General features: G+C 50.8%; 3 protein-coding genes across 7 annotated transcripts; all 3 read right to left on the bottom strand.

The window, feature by feature from the left end:
- Nucleotides 1-25: 25 nt before the first annotated feature.
- On the bottom strand, nt 26-8,071 carry TXN2 (thioredoxin 2). Of its 2 annotated transcripts, none has more exons than XM_032687856.1 (4): nt 7,996-8,071; nt 7,346-7,530; nt 5,247-5,370; nt 26-780 (listed from the first exon to the last, which is right to left on the bottom strand). In XM_032687856.1, exons 2-4 carry the CDS (start codon nt 7,528-7,530, stop codon nt 664-666), a joined length of 426 nt encoding a protein of 141 aa, XP_032543747.1. In that variant the 5' UTR covers nt 7,996-8,071; the 3' UTR covers nt 26-663. The 2 variants fall into 2 exon arrangements, with proteins under 2 accessions (XP_032543747.1, XP_032543748.1); XM_032687857.1 differs by having other exon boundaries at nt 7,835-8,000.
- A 1,538-nt stretch (nt 8,072-9,609) lies between these two features.
- FOXRED2 (FAD dependent oxidoreductase domain containing 2) lies at nt 9,610-18,527 on the bottom strand. 2 transcript variants are annotated; one of them, XM_032689244.1, is made up of 9 exons: nt 18,462-18,527; nt 17,414-17,944; nt 15,682-15,933; nt 14,913-15,182; nt 14,048-14,214; nt 13,234-13,399; nt 12,482-12,723; nt 11,445-11,615; nt 9,610-10,678 (listed from the first exon to the last, which is right to left on the bottom strand). In XM_032689244.1, exons 2-9 carry the CDS (start codon nt 17,920-17,922, stop codon nt 10,413-10,415), a joined length of 2,043 nt encoding a protein of 680 aa, XP_032545135.1. In that variant the 5' UTR covers nt 17,923-17,944; nt 18,462-18,527; the 3' UTR covers nt 9,610-10,412. The 2 variants fall into 2 exon arrangements, with proteins under 2 accessions (XP_032545135.1, XP_032545136.1); XM_032689245.1 differs by lacking the exon at nt 18,462-18,527 and adding an exon at nt 18,240-18,277.
- A 247-nt stretch (nt 18,528-18,774) lies between these two features.
- On the bottom strand, nt 18,775-26,295 carry EIF3D (eukaryotic translation initiation factor 3 subunit D). 3 transcript variants are annotated; one of them, XM_032688981.1, is made up of 15 exons: nt 26,172-26,295; nt 25,730-25,863; nt 25,384-25,429; nt 24,864-25,000; nt 24,674-24,759; nt 24,106-24,178; nt 23,853-23,968; nt 23,503-23,635; nt 22,782-22,929; nt 22,400-22,530; nt 21,864-21,949; nt 21,507-21,636; nt 21,029-21,171; nt 19,946-20,226; nt 18,775-18,909 (listed from the first exon to the last, which is right to left on the bottom strand). In XM_032688981.1, the coding sequence occupies exons 2-15, from the start codon at nt 25,850-25,852 to the stop codon at nt 18,896-18,898; spliced, it is 1,647 nt and encodes a 548-aa protein (XP_032544872.1). In that variant the 5' UTR covers nt 25,853-25,863; nt 26,172-26,295; the 3' UTR covers nt 18,775-18,895. The 3 variants fall into 3 exon arrangements, with proteins under 3 accessions (XP_032544872.1, XP_032544874.1, XP_032544873.1); XM_032688983.1 differs by having other exon boundaries at nt 18,821-18,909; nt 23,853-23,965; nt 26,172-26,270; XM_032688982.1 differs by having other exon boundaries at nt 18,821-18,909; nt 25,730-25,860; nt 26,172-26,187.
- Between the last annotated feature and the right edge of the window lie 1,686 nt (nt 26,296-27,981).

Here is a 27,981-nt window from a genome sequence, read left to right as displayed (position 1 = left end):
TCTGGACAGACAGGGGACTTCCCTGTGATTTCTGAGAGTCAGGTTTTATTCTCCAGCCAGACAGCAGTGACTGATAAAGTTCTCTATTGCAGACATACAAAAGGAGATCCATAAAATACTTCTTTATATTTTCTCTTATAAAATTATGATGGGAGCCCATGGATTTGTGGAGGAGTTGTACCTGTCCCCACAACATAAGGGCAGAGAAACAAAGAGACAAGTTTCACAGGCAAGGCAGAGGCATTCTCAGCTTTAAATGAACCCACCCAGGGCAGGTATGTACCATCATCTTGTAGGGAGCAGCTGCCCTCTGCTCTGGGCTATCAGATGTGAGGCAAAGAGAAAAACATTCCTCCTCTTAACTCAGCAGCAGCAGCTCTGCACGTCAGCTCTTGGCTGATAAACATAGGCTCCTAATTCCAGCCACATTCCCCATTTTGAGAATAAGCAGCCCTGCTCCTCAGAGCCCTTTACAACTACTGCTGCTCACAAGAAGGGGGAGAGGGAGGGAAGGGTTACAACACTGTCCATCTCCTAAAATCACCAAACCAGAAGAAACCCCCAGGTTGTAAAGGGCAGGGAGTTGACCTGCCCTCAGCTCTCCCAGGCAAGGAATGCACAACATGGACATGTCCAGAGGAGAGGTACAGCCACCCTTTTACTTCAGGCTCCAATGAGTTTCTTGAGGAATGCCTCCAGCTGATCCTCGTCCTTTATGCCCACGAACTTATCCACAACATCTCCGTTCTTCATAGCCAGCACAGTTGGCACTGCTGACACCTGGGGGCAAGAGAAACAGGGAGACAGGTTGAGCAGAGGCTGGGGGAGCCCAGCTGCACTGGGTCCCCAAATGGAACTCTACAGAAGTGGCTACAAGGGAGCTGAGCATACACTGCTCTAGGGTAAGATGTCCACTTGCCAAACAGGCCAGCTGAGCTCCATGTTCCTCCTCTCCTTGTGGCCTCATCTCTGCACTGACTTACAGCACACTGCTTAAGTCAAGGCTGAGCTGCTTTTTAAGTTTAAATTTTTAAAGACTAAGCCAAACCTAATATAAAAATGAGGCAAGGCTGTTCCCACCACTCCAGTACAAATTCCTCTTCTCCTTCCCTTTTGTCCTATCATAAGCGAACAAATCCAGGACACCTCTCAGACATGACGACCTTTGGACATTTTGTAGCCAGGGCAGCATCAGACTGGACCTGTGTTCTTCTCCAGACAAGACTGGAGCTGGAAGATGGTCCCACCCCATCACTGCACTGGTAGATTTCCTGCTCCATCATATCATGGTAATGACAATTACCAACCCATCTTTCCTTTTCCACTCCTGTTTTCAGTGGTTCCTCTGGTCACACACCAGTGGCCACCCACTGCAGATCCCTGACAATTAAGTAAGAAGTGAAGAAGTCCCTCTGACCAGAGCCAGCAGGCAGCTGTGCTGCTCTGGGCACTGCTTTTTTAGCTCAGAACAAAGTTTTCTGGGAATTATCCAAGAGAACAGTGTTGAAAATGACAACATTCCCCAAGGACTTGCTGGTTGACTGGTGACAGCAGAGACCCCAGGGACATGACTGAGAGAAGGAACAATCAGAGTTGGGAGAGCTGCAGCACTAGAAGATCTGGTCTCATTTCTGACCCTACAGCTTCAATGCCCTTATCTCTGCAAAGTCTCCCCCCCAAAACATGTCCTGTCCTTATCTCACCCGCTGACTCTCCTCCAGCCTGCGGGGCCTTCCCATTTGCACTGCCAGCCTTGCTGCCAAAAAGAATCTGCAAATCCCTCCTCTGGGAACCCACCAGAGGACTGGCTTTTCTCCCATTGGGAGCCCGAGATGAAAGGGACATTTTGTCTTCTTCCCTTCCCACCCAGTCCCAGCCAGACTCTGCAGTCTGTTCTTCAGGGCTTTGCAGTCTCATCTGAAGCGATGGGAGCGCCGGGGTTGCTGCAAAGCAGGATCTTCAGCTCCTCCTAGTGATTGACTGGAGGGAGCACATCCACAGGGCTTGGGCCCCAGCGCTGGTGATGGTGCCATCAACATGTTCCCTTGTGGTTTTAGGTGCGAGAAAGGACAGTACCAGCATGGCACTCAACAGGTTGCTTCCTTCCTGAGAAGGGCAAACCTCCACTGAGCCTCCCTCTGCTTCGCACAGTGGGTTAATGTCGAGAAGAGTTGCCCCAGCTCCATCCAAAAAGAACCAGCAACGGCAAGCATCAGGCCCCTATTAGGGCCTGGGTGAAGAACAGGCGAATCTTGGAAGCACTACAGAGAAGCAGCCAGCTGGGCCCTGCGTGCCAACCAGAACACCCATGAGCTTCACACAGCCTCAATCTCTCCATCTCTTTCCCTCTTCGTGCTGGTGAGCAAACCCCGAGGAAGAGTGGATGGTCTGTGCCTGATGCTGCAGAGCCAGGCAAGAACCAGGGGCATGGAGCAACTTGCCTCTGCCCAGAAAACATGATGCTTTTGTCAGCTTTCTTCCTGCCAGCTGCAGCAAGGGCAGCCCATTAACGGAGCATGCACTTTGTTTTGCTGGTTGAGAAGCAAATGTCATGAGAATTTTAGAATGCAAAGTTGAGGGCGTTTTTTTATTTTTTTTTCCCTTCTTTTTTTGGGTCCCATCTGCACTGAACCTAAACAAACTTTCTTCCTCCCTCAAGAGCATTTCTACAGAAAAAGTCAGTCTGCTTTTGATTAGTGCTGACCACACAGATAAATAAACAAACATGGACATCCAGGTTATTCCTGGCACCACCCGTACCAAGGAAATTCTCTCCCATCTGAAACTGGGGCTTTCATACAAACTTGGATGCCACACAACAGAGCAGAGAGGATTTCACCCAGGCCTACAAATGAGGTGGTAACACAGGATGGAGCTCTGTTGATGAACGACCATCTCTGTACCCAGCAGCTCTTCTAAGCTGCCCACCCACAGTGGCTGGAGAAGGGGCTGCCCTTTCCCAGTGGCCACACACAGAGGCAACTGGCCAAGGCAAGAGATGAATCTAAAGAATTTTAAGAGACTGAAGATAAACAAAAGTATTTCTTCTCCCTTTATGCTCTCGAGGTGAGAGGTCAGGAGTGGGCTGGAGCAGTGGAGACAGGCCCCAACCAGAGATGAAAGGTGTTAGATACAAGGAGGAGTCCCCAAAGAAAGAACTTTTGTGCTGGGCATAACTGGATGGGGAAGGGCACTGGGGACATTACTAGTGGCAGGAAATGCATCCGTGCTTCGTGCTAAGCCAGGATGGCTGGGAGCCAAGGGCAGCCGGCCACTTGGGTAGAGGAATGCACTAGCATTCCTCGTCTCTTCCACAGGGTCTCCCCCTCATCCTGCCTCCCCCTGTGCCAAGGAGGCTGCTGACTAGGACATTGTGCAATCAGGCAGCAAGATGGGGGCTGTGGGGCTTTAGCCATGGGGATAATGGCCCAGACAAGACATACGCATCACCTCGAAAGCAGAGGAGGCAGCGATAATCCCCAGGCCCTCTTACAAAACAAAATCTTCATCATGTTTGTATATAAGGCTCTGGAATGAACTGCTAGAAGCTGACCCTTCCCTGCAGCCTCAGTCTTGCCTGCCCCCCTCCCACAGGGCTGCCAGACAGGCAGACCCTGCACACAAACACGTGCACACAGCAGATAGTGCAGCTGCTCACTCACCACTCTTGTGGGAGAGCACACGCAGCGTGTCATCAAACCTGCACAATGTGGGACTTTCAGCCTCTTTTCATAGAACTTCCTTCATATGCACACACCCTGCTTGCCATTTTCCACTCATCTGAGATTATCCTCTTGTAATCCCAGCTAATTCGATCTACTGGAAGGCTTGGAACAATACAAGACTTGAGATAATAATCTCTATTCTCTTCTTAGCATGGCCGCTACCAGAGCCTTCTCTGCATGTTAGGATTCACACACTTTTTGACCACCACTAAAAACACCTCACCCTCTTCAACTCCTCACCAGGACCCTTCTGCTACACAGCCTACGGGCTTGCAGTAGCCAGCCCTGCTCAGGAGCCAGCAGCCACCTTCCTTGGCCTGGGGCGTATCTGCCAGCATGTGTCCACCAACGAGAACACCAGAGGCTCTTGTGCTCAGCCTATGGGAGCTGCGAGTCATGACTGTGGGCACCAGCTGTGTGGACAAGCCACCACAGCACAGGCAAAACCATCTCCCTCAGGAAAGAGTGGGAGGGAACAAGCTGTTTCCACTTCTGTCTCCTTCTGGCTTGGCAGGGTGTGGGAATGGCATACAGTGTCTTCTCCAGGCTCAACAAAATGGCAGCTTGCTCAAGAGATGGTTCACACTTTGCAGGGCAGCTAGAGGAGCTTCCTGAGCTAGCTTCCACCCTGGGAGCAGGACTTCATCTGCAGAGGGGGAGCAGATCCATTTGTGTGACACGCATGTGAAAATTAAGCACTTTCTTCCCTGTAAAAGACAACAGCAGGATGCTCCAATTCCACAGACAGAGTTGTTGTTTACAAGGAGAGAAAACAGAAGTGAGCACAGTTGTCAGAGGAGCTTTTGTATTTTTTAAACTACCTAATCACTGACACAGGGAAAAAATAACTAAATCGTGTAAACCTAAAGCCTTCTCCAGTTGTTCTGCTCCTTCCTTGGAAAAAGGCACCACAGGGAACACATCCAGCAGAGGTGTTAACACACTAGTGTAAGCACCAAGGTCCCTCCTGTCAAGAGCAGGATGCACGCTCCTGTTGTTTATGTGTGTTTCCTGACCTGGCTTCTACCTGTCCAAACAAAACTCATGGTGTCTCCTTGTGCTGCAACTTAAGGATGGGATGTTAGGACCCAGCTAGAGATCCTGAACAAGGAAGGGAAAGAGAGGATGGGCCAGTGGGACAAAGAACCACTTTCAGTAGCAGAGCAGATTGGGGATTATTACTTTACATTCTTGCCCTGCACTTGAGCAGCCCAGGCTCACAGCAAAACGCCGCATGCGCTTCAGGCTCCTCAAGGCCAGGCAAGTGACAGATGCCTGCAAGGCCTAGAAGACACCTTTGTGCAGAATCAGAGGTGGGGATGCTGAGCATGACCAGCAGAGCTGGAGAAGAGCCAGGCAGCAAAATCTACCTACTAACAAGAGATCCAGTGGATCGGGAACCAGTAGGCACTGGGCTTCCCCTCCCCTCCAATGCTGCTGCCATGCAGGCACAGCTTTCCACAGGGAGGGACATTCTTGGTGCTGCCAGCCAAAGAAAGTCTGTGTTCTTCCACCTCCTACCTCGTACTCGATAGCAAGGTCTGTGTGATCATCAATGTCCACCTTGGCCATCACCACCTTCCCCTCCTGCTTGGCCACCATCTTCTCTAATCTGGGGCCTAGGATCTTGCAGGGACCACACCACCTGATGGAGCAAGAAAAGAGAGGGGACATTAGAGGAGGCAAGCACAGCAACAGCCATGGAGGATGTGCTGCTCCATTCGGGAGCCAGCCTGGAAACACCATTCCTGAACCACAGCTTTGAAAAACACTCCTCTCACAAAGGAGCTGCCAAAGGCATTAAGGAAGCTTCATGTTCAACCACCCAGAAGCCACTCTGGCAGTCACACTCGAACCACCTGAGCTGGGACCGAGGCCCCTTCACAGCTACACACCCCACACTCACACTCAGACCAGGTTTCCTTGCTGGCTCAACCCCAGGTTTCCCATAGCAGAGTCTCAGATGTTCCCTATCCTTAAAACAATTTAATCTTTGTGCAATAACAAAGAGATGAAGCTGGTGCCTTTGAGGAGGAACCCTGAACAATGGAACCCTTGGGCTTTTATCCCCTCACAGTCTAAGCCCAGGACAGTCAGCTCCTGCTGTGTCTCTGAGTGTCAGGTCACCTGGCTGGGCCACATGTCCCCAGGCCCTTTGTTGTGCAAAGGGTCAGCAGCTCACGGCCTCTTGCCTGGGACTTCCAGAGGTCAACCTGCAGCTCCCCTGCAACTGCACCCTGAGAGACACCTGCACTGAATGTATTCCTCAACAAAGGGTTTTTTCTGTGTGTGTGGTGGAGGGGCTGAGTGGAAGAAGAGGTCACCACCCAGCATTTGTGGTGCTTTAGATGTCGTTTTGATCACACCACAGTCTGCTTTGCCAGCCTTGTTGGTTCTCCTGCCCTCTTCTTGTTCATCCCCACCGGGCTTTACATCCACATGCAGAGCTGTGATCCTGCTGCCCTGGAGCCACTGTTGCTGCCGGGCACTAGGCTCACAGACCACATCCAAATCAGTTTATGCCAATCACCAAATCACAGATTTCCCCTCCATGCTCATTGCAGGGTTTACAGAGACCCCCTTTAGCTGCAAAACTTGCAGAGGCATTGCATCTGTTCAAAGGGAGACCACCTAATCCAGACCCAGGTGCAGTAGTAGCAGGCTTTGTGAGGCCCTGGACACTCCCTGCATGCTCTAACTGCATCAGCTAGGATAGTATGAACTTACTCAGTTCAAGCAAACCGTGAGTTAAAGCTCTAAGTACCCTTTTCTTATAGAATTGAAGTTCTGGTGAACTTCGCTCCTCCTCAGCCTCCCTCTCTATCAAGTTCCACGCTTTCAGTTATTTGTCCTCTCCTCCCTGGATGATCCCAACTAAACTTCACTTTGCTTTGCCAGCTCGGTCTGTTTAGAGCAGAAGTTTTTGGGCTGTTTTGTACTCTGTTTGCCCTCAATCAGCCATAACAGGCTCATGTGACAGCACTGCAGGACTACGAAAACACATGAAAAACCAAAGATAATCAGTGTCGTTAATCCAGCAGATAACATCTAGGAATATTTTTACTGGCAAGAGGATGACAACATTTTTGTTGATGACAAATGCTGCTGTTGGTGTCACAGGGCTGTTATTAACTCAAAGGCATTTGCTGTCAAGAGCCTCAAGAGCAAGCAGCCTTAGGAAACCTGGAAAGTCACAAAGTGGTAGTGCTGGGGCAGAGCAAGTGCAGAGCTCTTCCATGGCTGTTAACAACATTTAATGTTTCTAAGAGGACATTTCATCCAGAAAACTAAATAGGGGAGAGATCAGAATTTTTTTCCTGAGGTATCTTTTGCAAGATGATGCAACGCCGTGGGCGGGGTGACACCTGAGCACTTGGGAGGTGCAACAACGCCACCCTGGGGAAAGCCTTGCTGGCACTGCTGTTTGACACTGCTGCAGGGCACAGCTGTGAGTGAAATCTTTACGGATTGAGCTCCATGGGCAAAATCACCTTGTAACACCAGACCCCACAGCCTGGGAAGCCCTCGGGCCTGCTCCTCCCTGGTGTGCCCGGAGTGCCACCGTGCCGGGAAAGTCAGGGCACACCTGCACATGTGACGGTGGAGAGGGGGGAACTTACTGTGCATGGAAATCCACCACCACGGGTTTGGGGCTGTTCACCACCCGGTCCTGGAAGTCGCTGCCATCCTGCACATTGAAGGTGCTCCTGCGGCCCGCCGAGGTGCCAAAGGCCCTGCCGGGGGGTGCCAGGGGACCGCTCGGGGTGAGGGACAGTAGCCGCCGCAGCGCCAGCCTCTGGGCCATCTGTGGGGACAGCGGGAGGTTCGTGGGGTGGGGGGCCCCCCACGGCTGGTCCCACTGCGGCAGCGCCCCGAGCCGAGTGCGCTCTGCAGGGCAGCCCCCAGGGCAGGAGGTGCCCGGGAGAGACACGGATGGGATATCACACGGGAGCGCTCCCTGCCCCTGTGCTCAGCCCGACATCCCCTGCAGCTCCGGCCCCACGGCCACGGGGCCTCCACCGGGATCCCAGCTCCAGGCGCAGGGCGCCGTTTCCCCGAGTCCCCCCGCCACAGTACGTGCCTTCTCACCCCCAGGGCAGACCCGGTACCGCAGGGCTCCTCCAGCCGGTGCGTCCCGGTAGCTCCCGCAGTGACAGGGCTCCGAGCCCCCCAGCCCGGTGAAGGAGGACAGCCCCCCTCTGGCCCCTGACGACAGGCCGCCCGAGCCCGGAAAATCCCAACCCCCCCCCCCCCCCCGATCCCCTCGCACCTTCCCGGCCCGGAGGTGACCCGCGCCCAGCCGCACTTCCGCCCGCCGCCCCGCCCACCCGCGCGCTTATTGGCCGCAGCCACCGGATGGCTGCGACAGACGGCACCACCACCCCCTCAGCCGATTGGCCGCCGACCCAAGGGCCGGTCATCTGTGACTGGCCGCCGTGCCCGTCCTTCAAGCCGCTTCGCTCCGCCCCCGTGGGCGCCGGCGGGCTGCTTCACGCGGGGCAAACTCCGAGCGCTGATTGGCAGCGGAGCCCTCCAGTGGGCGCCGCCCTCCGCACGTGCCCCCATTCCCGGTCACGGTCCTCCGTGGCGGCCCCGGCCGGCGGCTCTCTTCAGGTCGGAGCTGGGCAAAGGGCTTTCCTTGAAGTGCACAGCCCTGCAACCCCCCAGACAGCCATCAACTCCCTTCCAGAACGCACCCTGCCCCCGCGGGTGACACAAACCAGCGTTTGTAACCACGGTCCCTGATGGAAAACAATTCAGAGCCAAGGCTTCACTCCCTGCCACCTCCAGCACTGGCAGGAGCCCAACCAGAACAGGGCTGAGAGGGCAACACTCATTCGGCAGCACCCAAAGCAAGGAGACTTGGATCCCGGCTCCCCAAGTCCAATTGGAAGTGAGTGGCAGCAAAACCTCTGGGGTTTGAGTCACCAGATCAAACCCTGGAGACATGCAGAGCATGCTGGAAGAGTTGGTAGGTGCTGGTTTTTTAGACCATCACTTTTCTAAAGGAAATCACAATGTAAGGCAACATGTACACTGTGAATGTACAGATTCACATTTTCCTGAGGGAATTTGAGGATGGAAGAGGAAACGACTGGAGAATGTGCATGTGTGTAGGTACAACAGGGATGCACTCTGTGTCAGCACACACAGGGAACAAATGAAACAGGCTCTTGGGGACAGCTGGTCAACCCAATTCAGCCACAGGCCCTTTTCTTCCCCTGGACAATTCCAAAATAAAAAGCCCATGGTGCCAAGGATGTTGCAAGTAGTAACATCACCCAGGCAACTACAGGCCACGAGAGCCATTCCTGGTCTGGCCTTGGAGCTGAGGCAATAGGATGTAAAGCCCATAGAAGGATGCTGATTGAAGTGATTATTTCCCCTCTCCAGTTGCACATGAACAGGTGAGATCTTCCAGAAGCAGCAGCGTTGCTAGCACAGCTCAGTACTCCCAAAGAGTGCAAGAAATCCTTTGTCATGTCCTTCACCTCTTCTGCTCCCCAGCCTCTCCAAGAAACTGGGGTTTTACAGAAACAGTAACTGAATTCAAAGGATTGGGAGAGCTTTAGGTACAGCCCCCTCCAGTCTGGAAGCACAAGTGTATATTTTTTGAGAAGCTAAGGCGTTGGAAAACATGTGTGGAGGTAAACGCCTGTTCCCTCTCACCCCTCCTCTATTTCCTAAAAATCACAGGGATATCATAAGGTCAAGCTGAAAACTGCTCTTGCTTTGCAACTCCAGGGTCATGGAATAAGCCCACAGGGAGGAGACAGGCAAGTGCATGTGGCTGACAGGGGGAGCAGTAAAGTGCAGCCAGCCTCCCAGACACTCCCTGTAGGATCTCAAGGTGACTCAATGGAAATAAATTAGAGAAGGAGCATTTTAACAACGTCAAACTTTCTTGATGGGACATAGTGCAAACAGCAGAAATACTGGTCATGCTTTATAAAAGACAAAGGGCTAACCTTCCAGGCTGCCTGGTGTGGGAGAAGAAAAACATGAGGACAGTGTAGCTGAAGTCAGTGTCAGTCTCTGTGTCCCAGGCATTCCAGGCAAGCTACTCATCCACTGTGGAGGGAAGGGTCCCTTGTAGTGCTCTCTGGGAAATGACAAATTATCTGACCTATATGGTAACTAAAAAACACCCCTCCCCACTGAAGCTACACAACCGCCCTAACTCAAATGCAAGAAAAATACTGGAAGTTTGCCCAGAGTACCACTTCGGGACCCGATGCAGGAACAAATCTTCAAGTATACACAGGGTATAGCATCCAGGGACCAGAGAGCCTGCACCAGGCTCCACAGGGTGCAAGCAGGTCACCTCCAAAGGGGAACGTGACATTTTAAGTTTCCCAGGTGTTCCTGAACTCTCTTCTGTGACCTCTGTACGTCACTGCAGATACTGGTCAGTCAGATAAACACAAACACCACTTTCAGGCAACTCTGAGCTCTGCAAGGACAACGCAGGAGCCTCAGCATCACTGGATTTTGGCCCGTTGCTCATTCTTCAAAAGATGTTGGTCCTCTTCGTAACAGCAAGATCTGAGCAGGTCTTTGGCAACTCATGATTAGGGGAAGGCATGAGGATGGAAAAAGGGCACAGGAAAAGGGCAGAATCCTGCTGTGGATCTCTGTTACAGTACTGTCACAACAGCTCTAGGTTTCAGTGTAGAGCAAGAAAGGTCAAAGCTCATCCTTGGCCTTGACTAGATGTTGCAGTGGACGAATTGGAATGACTTGATCTCTCAGCAACTGGTCCCTTGACCTGTCGTGGCTGTCAGGGGGTCTGTCACCCGAAAAATCTGTGAGAGTGTAATCCTGCAGTAGTCCAGCTTGCACCGCGTGGCGCCGGAGCCCCTCGTTGCCCAGGAGCCCCTGCATCCTCATGTATCCCTGCTGGCAGAAGGGGGGCAGCTTCTGATGGGTGAAGGCAAACAGGAAACAGGACTCTGCAGGGGAAAGGATCAAAAATCAGATTCAGCAGAGAGTACCCTGTAGGGAAAAATTCCCATAAACTATCAAGGACTCATTCAAAACAAAAGGCAGAGAGGACGAGGGAAGACGACTGGATTTTCCCACCCAGAACCCTGCCCTCGGTGGCAGCGCAGTATTTGAGTTAATTCCGCAGAGCTCAGGAGATTCAGAGAGGGATCTCCAGTCTGCAGTCTGAGAGAAAAAGGATCTGGATTTGAGGTTGTGTCCATCTGGCATCCTCTTTGTACCACAGGATTGCTTCTCTCTGTTGCCACGTGGGCTTCCTGCAGGAGGTTCCCAGACCAGTCTTCAGACCAGGAAGGGAGGCAGCAGAGGCTGTCTTCAGCTCTCACACCACAGCACTCCCATTTCCCATGGGAAAGCAATCCCATCACCAGTACATAAGATCTAGTACCCAATAGTACAAAGAAATGTTCAGATAATGGAGAAGGAAAGCTGCAGCTAGAAAAGGGAGTGAACCCGACCTCATATACCTTTCCCTAAATCCTGGCATGCCTGGGCCAGTCTCTTTCTAATGGTGAGCAAGAGCAAAGGCTCTTTGGGAACATACACATACAGAACGGCACTTTTTTCTGTCTGGGGATTGTGCTGAGGAGGTGTGACTGATGGTGAGACAAGCAACTCACCACAGGAAGATCTCAGCTATCTGCAGAAGAGATCCTTCCTGTCTTTTGTCCCTCACATTCCTCCTCCTCCTTCTCCTCCTGCCGCTCAAATTACCTGCAAAGAAACTGCGCAGGTCGGTGCTGAGGCAGTTCTCCAAAAAGCGCCTCAGTGGCAGGATGTGAGCATTTGGGGCTGTCCAGTCTGTCAGAAAGTCCTCCACAATGTGATGGATGGCATCTGGACGAGGGAGAGGCCACTCTGGCGGCCGGAGTTTCATCTCATGCTCTGCCAAGAGAACATTAAGGGAGTCTCTTAGAAGCAAAATGGCATTAAAAAGAGCTTGAGGAATGGAAAGCAGCTGTGACAGCTGTTTCAGCTTTTGTCCTGACCTTTTAATCCCTACCTTACTTTCATTTGCAATCCTCTCTGCTAGCTCTGTCCTCAACAGCCCTGCCACTGCACAGCTGCCCTCTGTCCCCGCTCACAGCATTCCTGTCATTTCACTCCTGTTCCCCCTGGGCAGGGACTGCCAGACGGCCTAAGCTGTGTTTAATGCTGCTACACATCATGCTTATTTCTGTGCAAGGCAGGCTGGACCATGACCCTAGGTTTCTGGGGATGAAGACTCAACACACTCACTTCCCAAGGAAATCTATTCTGATCGTGTTTGCTTGCTGGCTATAACACTCCTCTTCAAACCCTTGCCTTTGGCTGCCTCTATGGCTGTGTGACCTCTCAGACCTGGGTCGGCCACACAGAGAAGCTTTCTTTTGGCAGCAACACTGCCAAACAACAACAGCCCAGCTTCATCTGCCAGGCTCTGCAAAACACACACAGGGTGCCAGCCAAAGGGAAGCAGTGTTCCTCTTTTTGGGAATGGAGAAATTTCCAGCACGTCTGTTTGCTCCTATTTTCAAATGTGACGTCTCTGGTACCAACCTCCTACCCCCTGTATTGACCAATGGAAACTTCTTGCCAACTGCCAGCTTCTTTTTCAGCTCACACAGTGGTGGGTGGGTGTCTCAAAGGATGGACATGAGGGAAATGGAGAAGGGGGAACAATGCCTTCAGGTACCTCCCCTCCTCTGGCTCTGAACTATCTTCATCCCTCTCTGTTTTGCTTGTATCACATAGCTAGCAGGAAAACTCACCTGTTGGGAGGTGTTTGTAATAGTAAATAACAGGGTGTAGAAAGTTGGACTGCCAGGCATGCTGTGCTTCTCCCACGGCACGGTTGTAGTAGAAGACATCCTTGTCAGCCCCAGAGAAATTCCTCCCATACTCCATGATGATGACAAAGAGCCCGTTGGGAGCCTTTCTCCCAGTCTGCATTTCCAGCTCGGCTAGGACTCCAATGGGGTACTCTTCCAGGTATTCAAATGCTGTGGCATTCCTGTGAATTGCAACCACACCATCAGACTTTCCCACCAGACAAAGCCAGCTGGGATCCAACCCACCCTCAGCTGGGTGAGGATAAGGCCAAAAAGCCATCAGATAGTAATTTTTTTTTCCGGTCATTACAGATCTGGGCTGGACTTGATGCAGAGCTTATGAAGACTGCAGATATTGTTACAAGACTCCATTATTTTCCTGGATTATGAGACTCCTCTTTACATTAGAACTGCTCAAGGAAACTCTTTTCCGGGGGACAGTAAAAGAGTATTCTATTGCTGAGCCTGGAGGGAAGGTCTGGACCATTCCAGCCCTTTAAGAAAGGGAAGTAACTGGCAGAAGTAACTGGCACCAGTTGTGGCAGTGGTACAGGTCTGAGGTGGCTGCCTACACGATGGTAACGTCCTTAGGCAGCAATCTGTGTGGTGGCACCATGGGAAGCAATGGTAAAGAAAAAGAAACAAAATGATGGAGTGCAGTGCTGGGAATAATTACTCACTCACTCACTCACTCTCTCAGCAGTATGATGTCAGCCAGGACACTGAACATCTGGTAGAGGCCTGAGGCCTCGTTCACCCGCTTGATGATGGAATTGGTCAGCTGTGTAATAGGGTAGACTGTGGATGGCCAGGGGACACCATGGTGACGGTTTTCCAATAGGCGATGGACTGCGCGAGCTAAGACATCGAGAGAAACAAAGACAGCTTAGTTAAAAATCCAATCTTATGCTTTTAAGAAATCCAATCACTCTGCTGCAGCGCAGGACTCAATAAATAAGCTTTACAGCTCCTCTGTGCTCAGGATCTCCCACCCCAATCGCTGGTAACTGCAGTGGAGACGCCCTCTGAAAGCTGATGTGATGCTAAGTGGTGGGGGAGGGGATGGGGGGTCCTCAGGTATACTTCTTTACTTCTGAAAAGTCCTTTAATGATAAGCATGGGCAAACACACATAAAGAAGGAAATTTTCTCTCCAGCCCACAGCTGCTGGGTTTTAACTCCACAGCACAGACCTCTCACCCACAGCCTGTCACGAGGCAGAGCATCTGGCAGAAAGAAATCTATTGTTACATAAATAACAGACAACAGGCAAGAGAGACACAAGACAAAACAAAGACAGACAACCAAAAACTTCAGATATGACCCCAAGTCACTTCTCCTCCACTTCAGATGATGCAGCTGCAGCTGCAGCTTGACTGTGTTTTGTCATTGTTATTGCCAGAATAAGACTAAGGGTGATCTCTTTCCAGCAGTAAGCTATGGACTGTTCCTTTGAAGAGAGGAACAATTTCCACCTCTGCCCTTTCTGTACACCCAAGTTACTCACTTGTATACCGGAATCCATGGATGAAGCCCCCAGCAGATTTCCTGAAGTCAACAGAATGGCTAGCAGTGCCGAGAACAAAGAGCCCCCGAGTGCCTCTGGACTCATAGCTGGGTTTGATCTGAGGATACTTTTTAATATTCCCTTTTCCTGGCATCATTCTAAGGGATCTGATGTGCAAAAGAGAAGAGCAGGCTGTCAGGAAGGATGGGGGTAGCAAATAAAAAGGGTTTCTGATACACATTATATTGCAGCCACTGCAAGACTTTGCTTCATACCCCTGCTGCCCTCAGTGGGGTTTACTACTAAAATGAGGATCTTCAGAAGACAAGGGTGCTCATCCCAAGGTAGCTCTGGACAAGATCCAATTCCAGGCTGAGCCACCGACAGTGAATTCTGGAAGACAGTGAAGTTAGCAGTATCATTTTCAACTGCAGGACGCACCAAGGTGGAGTGAAGGTTGCATCCTCAAGGAAATTTGTTTTCCCCAGAAAAAACTTTCCTGTAGTGATCTGCACCTGTACCATCCTCATTTCAAAAAAACCCCAAAACACTGCTAGCCTTCTCCATGTGATCTGGCAGGTCAGGATATTAAGTTCTAAAGACACAAGTTTTTCTGTGTCACTGGTCCCAGCACTGCCATCTGCTCAGCCTTAGAGTCTGTTGGTCAGAGGGCAGCAACAAACACACTCCCACTGGGACACAGCCTTACTTGCAGGGTAAACAAAAGACTGCAGCACCAGGTAGCTCAGAGCACATGGAGGTCCGAACAATGCTGCCAGGAGAGGACCTGCCCTTCCTTTTCCCCCCCTACTCAGGCCCTTCAGTCTAAATACCTTCTTCCCTGGAGATCCTGGTTCTCCCTCACCTGTTATAGATGGAGAAGTCAAACTTCCAGCCCAGGCAGCGGATGACACGGTCGTAAGGTGCCCGGGTGGCAAAATTGTCCAGTTCATCCTGCGGGAGGGTGATGGAATCGATGCCTGCGCTGATGTTCCCATTCTCCAGGTAGAACCGGAGTGTGATGTGCAGCTTTCCTTTTTTGTCCTTGACAATAGCCAGATCTTCCAGGTCGCCCTCCAGAAGCCCATCCAGAGATTTCAGCTGGTAGGTGTCCAGCAGTCCATTGTTAATTGCTCTATGAAAAACAGGAGAACATAAGAAGGGCTAAAAGAAGGGAGGTTCTGTCTTAACTGCTGAAAATGGGATCAACTGTCAGGCATCCCAACTCCTCTTCAGTGTAAAGGTTATCCCCAGAGCCTCAGGGCTCAAAGGAAAAGCACAGGTAACACAGCCTCGCTGCCCTTGCAGGGTGTAGCCAACCTCTCAGCTTTCCTCTGTGATTGCAAGCAAAGGAACAACTTGAGAGCCAGCACTTTTTAATGATAACAGTTTCCAAGTGGACGTGTTTCTATTTCACACAGATCCCAAAAAGCTCTCATCATGCTTCTGTGTTCAGCAACTGCAACCTGGATTGTTTTAAATCACAGACCTACAGAAGGCCCCACGTTTCCCCTGTGCCTCTCAGGACCACAGCAGCACTACCTGTGCAGTCCAGCCTGTTGCCTGGGAAAGAAGTGATTCTCCTTGTTTGTACTCCAGCTGCATCACAAAGAGGAACAGAAGCAGTTTCCTACCTCAGATCCCCGACGTAGTGGGTGGCCCAGGAGAGGCGCACGCGGGACCGGCTCACCATGTGGATGAAATTCGTGACCCCCAGAATGTTCTCTGCTGTCTCAAAGGCTGAGTTCCCTCGTCCCAAGATCAACACGGTCTGGCCAGCAAAATCCTCCGGGTTGATGGACACAGTCTCGTAACCCTCAACATATTCTGAGCCAGGGAAGTTTACCACATTGGGGACCCACGTCCCAGTGGCAACCAACAAAGAGCTGTAAAAACAGGGATAGCACTAGGGAATGCAGGAATTAGAGGAATGGGGCTCCATCTCAGCACTCCTTCCTCCTCCCGCTGTGAAAGATGGATGTGATGTGCCCCCCACAGTGATGCTGGACCAGTGGCACAAGCCATGGTTTCAAAAGAAACCTCTACCCAGTTTCACCTAATGACCTGCCCCTCTCTTCCCTCTCCTCAGGACAACTAGGCATATTCTTATATATAGCAAAAGTCAGTGTGGATACTGTACATACACATCTTACTCCATTGTTCATGAATACAAGTTCTACTCATATGTATTCACTGACAATACATATAATGCTAAAGTTCCACACGTTGGTTATACGATGCATAAAAAATGATTTTGATTTAAAATTTGAGTTGCCTTTTAGTAGAGCAGGATAGAAGTATTTTTTAAGGCAGACAGGATATGGTTTCGATATTTTGAAATGTAACTCCCAGTCATAAAAACATGTTAGCAACATCACTAATTGTTAACACCAAAAATGAGTACAGTGATCTTTTTATATCTCTCCGTAAGAGCTTTTGCTTGATTCTTGGGGAAATGTTTGTGACTTAGATGGAAATGCCAGGCAGCTGAGGCGAGCAGCACTGTCTGCTGTCCCAGCCTTCATTACACAGCTCCAAAAAGCAACTTGCTTGCAGTACGTGGGTGTCCGGGATTGCCTTCTGTCCCCTCCGAGCCTGCCAGCAGCACACCGGCAAGTGACAGCCAGCACGACCTGCTGTCGTAGAGCTGAGGTTCTCAGGAGAGGTGGGAAATACACTCCATATGTTCACATGAGTAACTTCTAGGTTTTTAGGAACGTAGCTCAATGACAGTACAGGATACACACGCATAAATATGATGAGGGGAAGGGAAGTTCAGGGACCAGCAGTGTTGAGGGTTATTTCTCATAGTCAGCCCCACTTTCCTCTGGTTCCCCTCTGTGTTCCAGCTCTGTCAGCCCACGGCTCAGTTTGGCTGGGACACAGTTCTGAGCTGAGACCTGGGAGTGAGGTGTCACTGCACTGACTCACTCTCATTTTCAATAAACAAAGTGGTGGCTACGAGTACAACTGTTACTTTTTTCACAGACAGCAATTATCTAGTGATAAAACAAAAGTGATTTCAAGTTTACCTATCAAGGATGGACCCTGCCATGACAGCCATTGCAGCCTGTTCATGTTTGCCCTGCCTTCAGCTGCTCAAGGCAAAAAGCATTGCTCATGAAAGGCAACGTCTTCCCAGGAGCACTTATTCCACTCATCCACTCGCTGACCCCACAAAATGTTTTTCCCAGTGATGGTGGTTAAGGCTCTAGGAGGCTGTGAAATCTCCATCACTGGAGATACTCATGCCTCAACAGGGCAAGGCTTTGAGCAACCCAACAAAACGGCCTTTATGGGTCTCTTCCAATTTAACTTATCCTGTGATTTTATGACCGCACGACGAGCCCCAGGTTTGCCCATTACCTGCACTTGTAGTTCTTCCTGTCCTGGTCAGTCAGGAGGAAGTAGTGGCCATTCCAGGCCTGCTCATTTCTCTCCAGCGTCACGTGGATGATGGCTGTGTTGTACTGAACCCGCAGCTCCAGCAGGGATGCAAAGTCCTCCAGGTAACGCACCATCGTGTCAGCGTGAGGGAAGAAGTCACGCGAGTAGTGTCGGAAAAGCAGCCGCCTATCATGGCTGAGGAGAGAATTCCAGTCGTGGCGGAGGTTGAACTCGCTGTTGGATTTGCCCGTGTACTGCTTGTTGATGCTGATGAGCTTGCGGTGGCGAGGGTAGAGGGCAAAGAAGCTGCCAGGTGCATGGCTCCGCTCGAAGACAACATAGTCCCGCCCGGCTTGCTGGAGGAAATAGGCTGCCTGCAGGCCCGCGGGGCCGGCCCCGATGACACAGTAGTCGTGGTAGAGGAAAGTAGTGCTGCTCAGTGCACACAGGGCCAGCCCCAGGAGCATCCCATAGACCAACGTGGCCATGGCAGGGCTGGCACCGCCACCCCTGCGGGGAAGAGCACCAGGGAAGCATCACCTTGGATGCATGGACTACAGCCTCCATGCAAGAGACACCTGACCCCACCAGTGCCCACCTGCCCCTGCCCAGAGACCCCCGGCCCCGCCAGTGCCCACCTGCCCCTGCCCAGGCCCAGCCGCCATGATGTCCCCATCCAGGGCAGGGGTGCTGAGGCGGGGCCCTGCCCCCTGTCAGCCAATAGCAAAAGGGGCCCCAGGTTCCCCAGCCAATGGGCGCACAGCGCCCCCGGTGGCAGCGTACAGGTGGGAAGGTGGGGCAGCACCTGTGGATTAACGGCCGCGAGCGCCTCTGCGCCCCAACAGCCAATGGGAGAGGGCGGCCCAAGCCCACCAACCAATGGGCGGCGGGGCGCCCCGCGCTGCCCTCGCTGCCCCGCCAATACGGCCCGGCCCCGGTGTCCCCGCCCCCGCCAATGGCGCGCGAGGCGCACGTGACGCGCGCGGCCTCCGCCGGCCGCGCAGACCCGTCCGGCCCGCGGCCGCACCTGCGACACGGAGCCCCCGCCGCTCCGCTGCTGCCGCTCCGGGCTCCTCCCGCTCCGCTCCCTCCTCTCTCCCCCGCCGCCCGGGCGGGGCGGGGCGGGCACGGCGCCGCCTCCCGCGCGCTGCGGGGGCGAGCGAGGGGGGGCGGTGCGCACCCGCGCGTCATGTGACGCGGCCGCCGCCGCTTCCCGCCGCCGGTGCCGCCGCGCGCGCACCACGTGTCCGGGGGCGGACCGCGCTTAAAGGGGCAGCGCGGGAAGGGCCGGGGCACGGGGGACCCGAACGGGGCACGTCCACACACACACAGAGCGCGGCCTCACTCCGCAAAATCAACTTTATTTCGATTCCCCCCCGGTTATCATCGATGTGCAGCCATTGCCCGCCTGCACGGACGGTGCTGCCTGTCACTGCTGCCCCTCGGTGCTGGCTGCAGCATTCAGCTCTCTTCCTCTGAAACAGAAGACAAACAGCAGTGAAACGAATGCAGCTGGGGAAAGAAAACCACCCAAAAACCCAGAATAAACCACGTCTGTCAAGGAAATGCCACAAGGAACACGAAAAACCAAGGCTGCCACTTCAGAGAGATTTATCCCACCTCCAACTGCCTGTCCCTCCCTCACCCCACCTTCCCAACAAGCCTGCCCATCAGCCAAGACCACACACAGGTCATTTGGAATTACACAATTTACATTCCAGAGTAAATTACGCAGAGACCTAACTAACATTTCCATAATAAAATCCAGAGCAGCCATGCCAAGTTTACAGCCTAAGAAGCTGGGAGATACTTTTATTATCACAAAAGCAGGAGCCCTAGGATAAATGGTGTCCCACTGTCTGAACAAAGCATACAGAGATCTTGTATCAGGGATCGCAGATGGTTTTAGGCAGTGAAGCAAAACCAGCTGTTGTCCACAGCGCACCACCAATCCTCCAAAACTCCCATGCTGACTAGCCAGCGATTGCTCTGCTTCAACAGCCACTTCAGGAAAGCCTTCACTGAGTTACCTCAATTGTGCTCCATCACCACGCGTTTTAGATGTGTCATCTGATAGTCACTGCCATTTCTAAAACTATAGTCAAAAAATATCCCAGTACCAACAGAAATCAGCACCCACCCACTCCCGCAAATCTTGGGGCTGCTGAATGAAGGCCTTGGCAGGCTTCATTTTCTCAGCCAGTGTTCTGGATCTGGGACCTCTCTCCCCTACCCCTGGTAAAATCAGTCCTCATTAAGTATCTGTACAGAAGCAAAACATCTGCATTTCCAACTCTCTGGTTTTTTTGCTTCCAACTGAGTACTCCCAATGTCACCCACACCTTTCCAGCTGAGTCCCATCCTTGGGACCACGTTCTCTGGCCTTGCTCCTCTCCTGCCACTGCACTGGTCAGATCTCATCCTCTGGCTCTGGTCTTTACCACAGACCACCCCTTTTCATCCAGACCAGTACATCACTTAGAAGCATAAATCTGCAGGTATGCTACAAACCTTCCTCTTCCTCTTCTTCCTCTTCATCCTCCTCATCTTCATCAGAGCTGAAGGTGCCATCAGGCAAACTGTAGATGCGGATCACCTGCTTGTTGGGGTCCTTGAGGATGAGGTACTTCCCCTCATCCAGCTTCATGCAGATGTCAATGACACATCGCAGGATGCCCCAGGCATTCTCTATGCTCAGATTAATCTGGCTGGCAAACTCATTTGGCTTGAACTGCTGCGTGCCCAGGATCACATGGCGGGCAGAGTCCTTCACGTGGTAACGGGATACGTACCTAGGGGGGCAAGAAGAAACCAGAGGGGTATCAGGAAATTAAGCTCAGACAGCAGAAGAATGGCAGCAAGAAAAGCACTGTGATCATCTTAGTTTTGTTTTCTGGGCTGAAAAATCCTAATACTCCAATGCTGAAAGCTAAGAGGATCTCCTGGCTACGAACTGTCAATCAGTAATGCACCTGGAAATCCCCAAATCGGATGGAGTGGTAAAAAGATACAGAAGAATTAGTCGCACAGATAAAAATTAAGCAATAGCATGATTAGCTGGGAGTTTGGAATTAAGCATATGCAAAAGTATCAGTCCTGTGTCTGAGGGCGTAACCCAGGATTGCAGAACCACTAAAAGAGAGTCAGCAGATGCCTCCCGTTCATTACCCACCGCACAGACTCAAATGATTTTAAGCTGACAGTTCAAAAAGGGCTGTGGCCATACCCTCCCTCACCACCCAATTTCTCAGTAACAGGGCATTGAGGAGGATCTCGATCGGATTCCTCACAGGCAGCACACTCACTGTGTTTATTTTCCTTGCTGGTGACCTCAGCAAACAGGCTGACAGCCACAGAGGCCACCTGCCCTTCACATGTGTGGGGTCTCACGAGGTCAGCCACGGCAAGGGCACATCAGCCTGATGCTGATGGGTAGCAGCTCACACCAAGGCTGGTGTGCTCATCACAAGCTTTCCCTTCTTGGCTACTCCAGCGTTCGGTTGTTTTATGATTACTAATTCTATAAATGCTTCATTTAGACATAATCATGGAAAATGCACCTTGAAGACACTTGGTGTGAAAACCCCACCTTACCCAAGTTTAAGATACTCTGATCCAGCCAGCAGCGCACAGCATGTCCAGCGGGCTAATTTGTAGCTGTTATTTTTCAGCTCCGTGGCAATCACAGCTCCTCGCTGGGAGTCCAACTTCTGGCGCCAGTCTACTCCATTGCAATACTGAGAGGAGAATCAAAACTAGTGTCAGCCTGACAAGCTGGGATTACCCAACTGGTTAGAAAGGGTAGTTTGTGAGGGAAGAATTCACGAGGGAAGCATGGGAACAGACTGGCCACTGTGCTGAACACCTGGAGACAAGAGCGTTAAAACCAGCTACATCTCATCTGGGGGAGAATCCCATCAGCACTGCTTGTCCACCAAAGTTATACTCCTTTGGTGGAACATAACACACAGGGGACACCGCCAGATGTTTGTCTTATCTTCTCTGCTGTACCTGGCATGTCAGGCAGCAGTGAAGCAGTTAGAGCTAGCTTTGGAATCCCGTTCTTCCTCACCCTGGAATCCCACTCGTTCAATGTTTTGATGTTGATGAATGACACTTCTCCATTAGCTCCTGTCATCACTCCATCATGTTCACAGCGGACAATGAGATCTATATCATCTCCCAGCTTCCACCTTCGGTATCTGCCAACAAACAATCCAGCCGGTTATTCTGACCTTTGTTCTCTTCCAGATCCATGCAAGCACTCGGCAGAATCTTTTCCTCCTCTATCTGTTCCCTGTGAAGTTATCCACAAATCCCTCTCAAGGTAAAGCTCCTATCAATAACACTCCTAATTTGTTTTGCCTCCATATCACACAGACATCCTGCCTCCTTGCCAAACCTCGGCATCAGAGCAGTATCAACATACCTGTATGCAACAGAGGCTACTTCGTTTTTATCCATGTCATCCTCCACAAAGGGGTTTGGGTTAGGAAACTTATATTTCTCCTTTCCCTGCAGATGAAAACAGAAGGGCATGTTAGGAAAAAAAGCCTGAGACAGCTCTCCCCTACCGGAAAAATATTCTTTTACGGCAACAGTTTTTCCCTTATATAGAAAAACACCAAAACATAAAACAGCTGATGAGAAGCCTCATGTTCATGTTAGTTACAGTGCTATAAGCAGTACTTGTAATGGCACTTCAGCTTCAGTAAGTGTACTCAGAAACCTGTCTGCATCACCAAGGGCAGTGAGATGATTTCTGTGTGAAATAAGCATGAAAACTTTTCTACAACAAAGTCACACTGCTCACCAGAAGTAATCCCATCTCCTTCAAAACTGAAAGAACATCAGTGTAACATAACTGTCAATTAAAATCCTTCTGTGCTGTATTAAAGCAGCCTTAATGAAGTTTCAAGACTCTCTGAAACACAGGCCCTACTATTTAGCACTGCTCCACCTTACCATCCTCAGACACTGCTGGGAGAAGTTATGATTGATGTAGGTAGCTTCCATGGCAAGGTTGCGTGGAGAATTAAAGGAGTTGCCCTCTTCCTGTGGTGGTTCATTGGCTGTTTCACTCACTGTCAGGAGGTCTGAGAAGAAAACCAGACACAAGTGGTTATACTTGGGGGAGAAACTATGTCAGCTTCAGTGAGTCTCTAGCCACACAGTGGAGCAGATCAATACTGAAGTTCCCCCCGCAGCTATCAAGTGTACTGCAGTAATCAGATTGTTCAGTGCTCTCAGTCTGGACACTGAGACGCAGAATAAACTCAAGTAAGCAAAAAGAAAATTAGACCCTTTAGCTACTGCAACAGAAATTTCTTTCAGGACTTTTCCTCACCAAAATCTGAGTTGTCCCTCTTGTCAAAGAAAAGCTTGGATCCAACTCTCTGCACAATGATGTCCCAAGAATAGACAGAGCGAGTGCAGCTCATCAGTGTGGCCAGGATGGCATCTGTGGCAAACACATTCCCTTGTGTCTTGGCCAGCTATGGATACAAGAGGAGGAGAAAACTGTTTCAGCAGTAAGAACAGATACCCCTTCCCTAGCCAGGATGAGAAGTGCTAGCAAACCAGATCACTGATTTCTTCTCCCATTCTGAGGAAGCTGGACCAGTAAGTACCCCACCAACTATTAGACAAAGCACGAGGTACTACCCAGCAATCCTGGCCCACCCTCATCCACACAAGGGGAAAGCAAGAAACCACTATGAAATGTGTGTTGGAAAATGCATGGCTCTTTATTGCCAGTGAGGTCACAAGAAAGAAGTCTCTGAGCCTTCCTCACCTCCAAAAGCAGAACCCTCAAGAATCACGTCTCTTGACATAAAAGTTTGCTTCCCAACAAGTATCAGTCTGCCTGACCTCCCAGAATGACAGCTTTTCCTTGGCCAGTGTTCCTAACTTTGCATTAATCTAGCTCTGCCTTGGACCTAAGAAAAATGATGATATCAGCTAACATTTCTTTACTTTTGCCCTTTGGTCTGATGGTGACAGCTGGTCTCCAACAACAGCACACACTGAGAAACACACTACTGGGTTTTACAAACAAGCAAACATACCTTTCGGATAACTGGGTCATCTGTAGTGGTGACGGTATGGAAGATGCGCTTAATGCTCCTCAGGAGCTTCTCATTCCTTGTTGTAATGCGGTCAAAGGCTTTGTCATAGTACTCCAGGGCTCCACAGCACTCTCTGCAGAGGCAAGAGAACCATTTTGACATCCCTCCTAGGGATAACACCACCCATGAACCGCACAGGACTGAAGAGCCTGTTGGGTGTTCCATTACCTCCCTGTGCTTTGGGTACCTCAATGAGAACACTGGGACCAGGCCAGGAGACCCTTGCCCTCCTGCTTTCCAAAAATCTGGTCACTTCAGGAAGCAAACAAATGGCTGTTTTAGGAACTCACATGTCCTGTGGCTCTGACACCTCCAGATAGCGCATTTTCATCAGCCGAGGGAAATCCATCTCCTCCTTCACCTCCCAGTCACTGCGAACTTCAACAGAGGAGTCACGAGGTTTCTGCTGTGCGGCCAGAGGCAGCACAGATAAAAGAGAGAAATGGAGACACAGCACATCAGGATTTGTGCAAGAGGAGCTGCCCCATGAATGCAGCCAGCAAAACCAAACCATCACCGGTGGCACAAAGCTTGTCAGTTTACCTGTGATTTTTGGTCCCACTTCTGCCTCACTCCAAACTGTTTTTGAAACTTCTTTTGTAGGCGCAAACGATCTCTAAAATGACAAATGTGAGAAAAGTCACGAATAGAAGTTCTCTATTCCTGTATGCCACAACCATTCCTCCACTTCCAAACTACCACCTGAGGAGCAGTGCTTTCAGGCACTGAGCCGCTGAAACATTTGCTGAGCCATCTGTTGATCAAGATGCCTGAGGCATTAAAAAGCCTCTTCTTTGCTCTGAGGAGCTCTTTACAAAGTTTTGTATCTAAAGACTGCAATGTACTTTTCGGAAAAGATATTCTCTGTTTGGAACGCCATGTTTACTTTCTAAATAGGACTCAAAAATTCCCCTAAATTCTTAGATAGCTGTTTGAAATCCACCCGTACGTACTGCTGACACCAGCAGAACACTGGACTTGAAACATCCTGAAATTCTCCTCTGATGACTGTTTGCTCCAGCAAGTTCTGTTACAGTAAGTTTGCAAATTTACCAACAGCATGTTCATGCATTCCAACCAAAGCCTGGTACACTCATCTCTGCAGCCTCACCTCTCCTTCTGCTTGGCACTCTTTGGCAGCGTCTGCATGCTGAACTGCAGCATGTTCCGACGGTCCTTGTCTCTCCGAAGATTCCTCTGTGAAAATGATGGAAAGGAAAAAAAAAAGAAGACATTTTACTCGTGAAATACTTCTGTGCTACCGAAGGTCTCCTCTGAGCCTGTCTCTGAGAACACGTTACCTGTGCGAATCGCATGCGGTTCCTCTGGTATGCCGTTTTCTGCGTCCGTGCCGTATCTACCAGCTGGAAGCTGGTCTCATCCTCCTCGTGGAAATATGCATATTGGCTACCGCCACCAAATTGCGAGGAGTACTTGTCTGGAAACAAAACAGAGCATCTTGACACCAAGCTTCCAAGAAAAAAACTCTGATACTTCGCCCCTTTCTCTCTCAACTGCCTTCACCTAAGCCTGATGCCTCAGTTGGGTCTCTTGCCTTACACCTGCATCTTTTTCCCCTTGCAAGTCTCCCTCAGGAGCCCTGGTCATCAGACAGTACAAAAATCCAGAGTAAGCCCCAAGGACAGGGAGAGCCCCACAGAGCTCTCCCAAGGGTGAAGCACACTTCCTAAATTAAGATGCCTGGCTTGCTGAGGTGTGCACGTAATCACAGGGTGGGTGTGAGACATGAAAGCAGGAACGACGCTCGAAGAGAACTTCGTAAAAAATAAACCACAGCGGCAGCCGCCAGACAACACGTACTCGTGTATCTCTTATCCTGATACGTGGCTCCTGTCCAATCAGCCACCTAAGGACAAGCAGAAACAGTCAAAGTAAGTGAGTGCTAACATAACATTTCCCCCCAACTCCGCCTTTGTACACGCAGGACTCCAAGCAGCAGAAGCAGTGCTCTCCAGAACTAATCCTTCTGACTCCCACCTCTGCTTGCCAACCCTGACAGCTGTTCACAGCCATGCCCTGTGTTAGGAGGCACTGAAAAGGGTGCCAGAGGAGCAGCCGAGGTGAAGAGCAGCAAACACCAGCGGCAGCGTGCAGGGGTGGCAGGCCAGAGGGCACACAGAGCTGCGGCCCAGCACGGCCGAGGTACCTTGCCCAGGCGGTCCCCTTTGCTGAACGGCTGGTAGGGCATGTCCTTGAACTGCTCGGGCACAGCACACGGGCCCCATCCGGAGGGGTTGTCCTGGATCACGGGTGTCACAAACTTCGCCATTTTTTAGTCTTCTGGAAGGGAGAGAAAATAAAAAACCCCAAACCTCTCAGCAGCCGCACGGCGAGGCACTGAGGCTCGCGGCCTTGCCCCGCACAGGCCTCGGCGAAGGGAAGGCGCCTCCGGCGGCTGGGCCCAGGTCGGGTCGGGGGTCTCAGTGGGGGCTGCGAGTGCCAGGGCGGGGCGGGGCGGGAACGCGGCCCCACCGGAACCGGCGGCAGCGACAGGGCGGGGCTGGGGGGTCCCGGTAAGCGCGGACGGGTGTCGGCGGGGCAGGAGACCCGCCCTGGGGCGGCTCCGGCGCCCCCCGCGCCACCCTCACCTGCGCGGCCCCGGCGCGGTCCCGATGGCGGCGGATCCAGCGGCGGATCCGGCAGCGGATCCAGCGGCGGCGGGCGGGGAAAGGGCCGCGCGCAGCCCCGGCGCGTCCTTCTGGCGTCAGCGCCGTGCGACGGAAGTGCCTTCGTCGTAAAAGTTAAAAAAAAAAAAAAAGCAAAACCCCACACCAACTCCCCTCCCCCCCCCCCCAAACCCAAACAAACCCCAAACCAACAAACCCACAAAAAACAAAGAAGCAAAGAAGCGGAGCGTGGCTGCTTTAAAGCATCAGTGTTGTTGCAAAACGTGAAATATTTAAAAATATTAATAAAGGATGTTCTTTGATGTCTGATCTTTGTACACTTTCAAGTCTAATCCGTGTTTCTAATCCGTGAAACAGAGAGCAGCTAACAAGCTCTAACTGATGTCCAGGTGTTAGAAAGACAAATCACTTGTCTGTAGAATTACCTTGTCAAGGTTTTGGGCTCGATGTGTTTCAGATCTCAGACCTAGGGGGAGGTTAACAAAGTTTGGGAAGAAAGATGTATCACTGACAGGGGACACAAAGAATGTAGAATTAATGGGCCCCCAGGTCATTAGGCAGAAGCCCCAAGATAAGGAAGAAACTAAGACAACTCAGCAGCTGTGTTGAATCAGCTCTGACTGGGTAAAAGGTAATTCTGACAGGGGGAGATCATGACCACGGACCCAAAAAACCCACTGACTTTAAAAAGGAGAAAGACTGAGCAAGTAGACTAATTGGTATGAGAAGTGAGACAATCGTTAACCAATAGGAGATAAAATATTGATTAATAAGAGAACTAGGAAACTTGTAGCCAAGGAACATTAATGGCTTTGTTTGCTAAAATGTATAAACTGAGTTTTGGTGGTGGTTGTGCTGGCTTTGTGGATTTTCCCCCAGCACCCCTTTCTGCACAGAACTGTAAATAAATCAAATACATCGACTGTGTGTGTGGATTGGCCTATTGCACAACATGTGAAAGAACCTATTTTGGGACGACGGTGTCTTTTACTGAAATTTTGCTCCTGCTTAATCGCCGCTTAATAAGAAAAATGTGTGGGAGTGGGAAGAGAGTGACATTAATGATAGTAAATTTGCCCGATGGATTAAAAAGCTCGAGTTTGGCTTTTAAGTGTAAAAACCAGGGATGACACAAACCAAATCCATTTGGGTTGTACCTAGATGTCATAAAGAGGATGAAAACATGGTTTTCTGTGTCTGCTGATGGCTTAGCAGAACACAGGAGCTCAGACAGCAGTGGTGTCAGAAACATCTCCAGTGCTAATGATGATTATACTTCCCGCAAATGTGGAACTTTTGGCAGAAGTATTTATCCTATGGTAGGTAAATACCTGTTGGAAATGGTTTTGGTGAAAATGACTCGCCTGCTAGCAGCCAGGTGGGATATGCTGCCTAACAAACTTCCTCTGTTCTCTGTCTATCCTCTATTCTCATGAAGATAACTTGAGCTTTACGACCACACAAAGCGCTGCCCAACATCGAGATTTTGTTTTTTGTTTTTTTTTTTTTTCATTTTGGAGAAACATGAGTTCAACATACCTTACAAATCATGTATTGAAAGAATACTGTTCCTCAGTTTAGTCAAATTTCAGCTACTAGTGTGCAGTTCCTGTGTGGTTGTGCCAGGTTGCTTTACAGACATGAGATGGAGTTACTGTGAAGTCTGGTAGGTAAATTCCTGTTTCCACAGATAAAAATGGAGATAGAAGTTAATAGATGACTTTGATAGAGAACAGTCTTACAGGGCTCTGAACAAGAAGTATGTCCATAA

Source organism: Chiroxiphia lanceolata, chromosome 5 (assembly GCF_009829145.1).
Source record: "Chiroxiphia lanceolata isolate bChiLan1 chromosome 5, bChiLan1.pri, whole genome shotgun sequence".
In the NCBI taxonomy this organism is placed as follows: Eukaryota; Metazoa; Chordata; class Aves; order Passeriformes; family Pipridae; genus Chiroxiphia; species Chiroxiphia lanceolata.
Note: the sequence above shows the minus strand (reverse complement) of the source record. Positions and strands in the feature narration are given on the sequence as shown.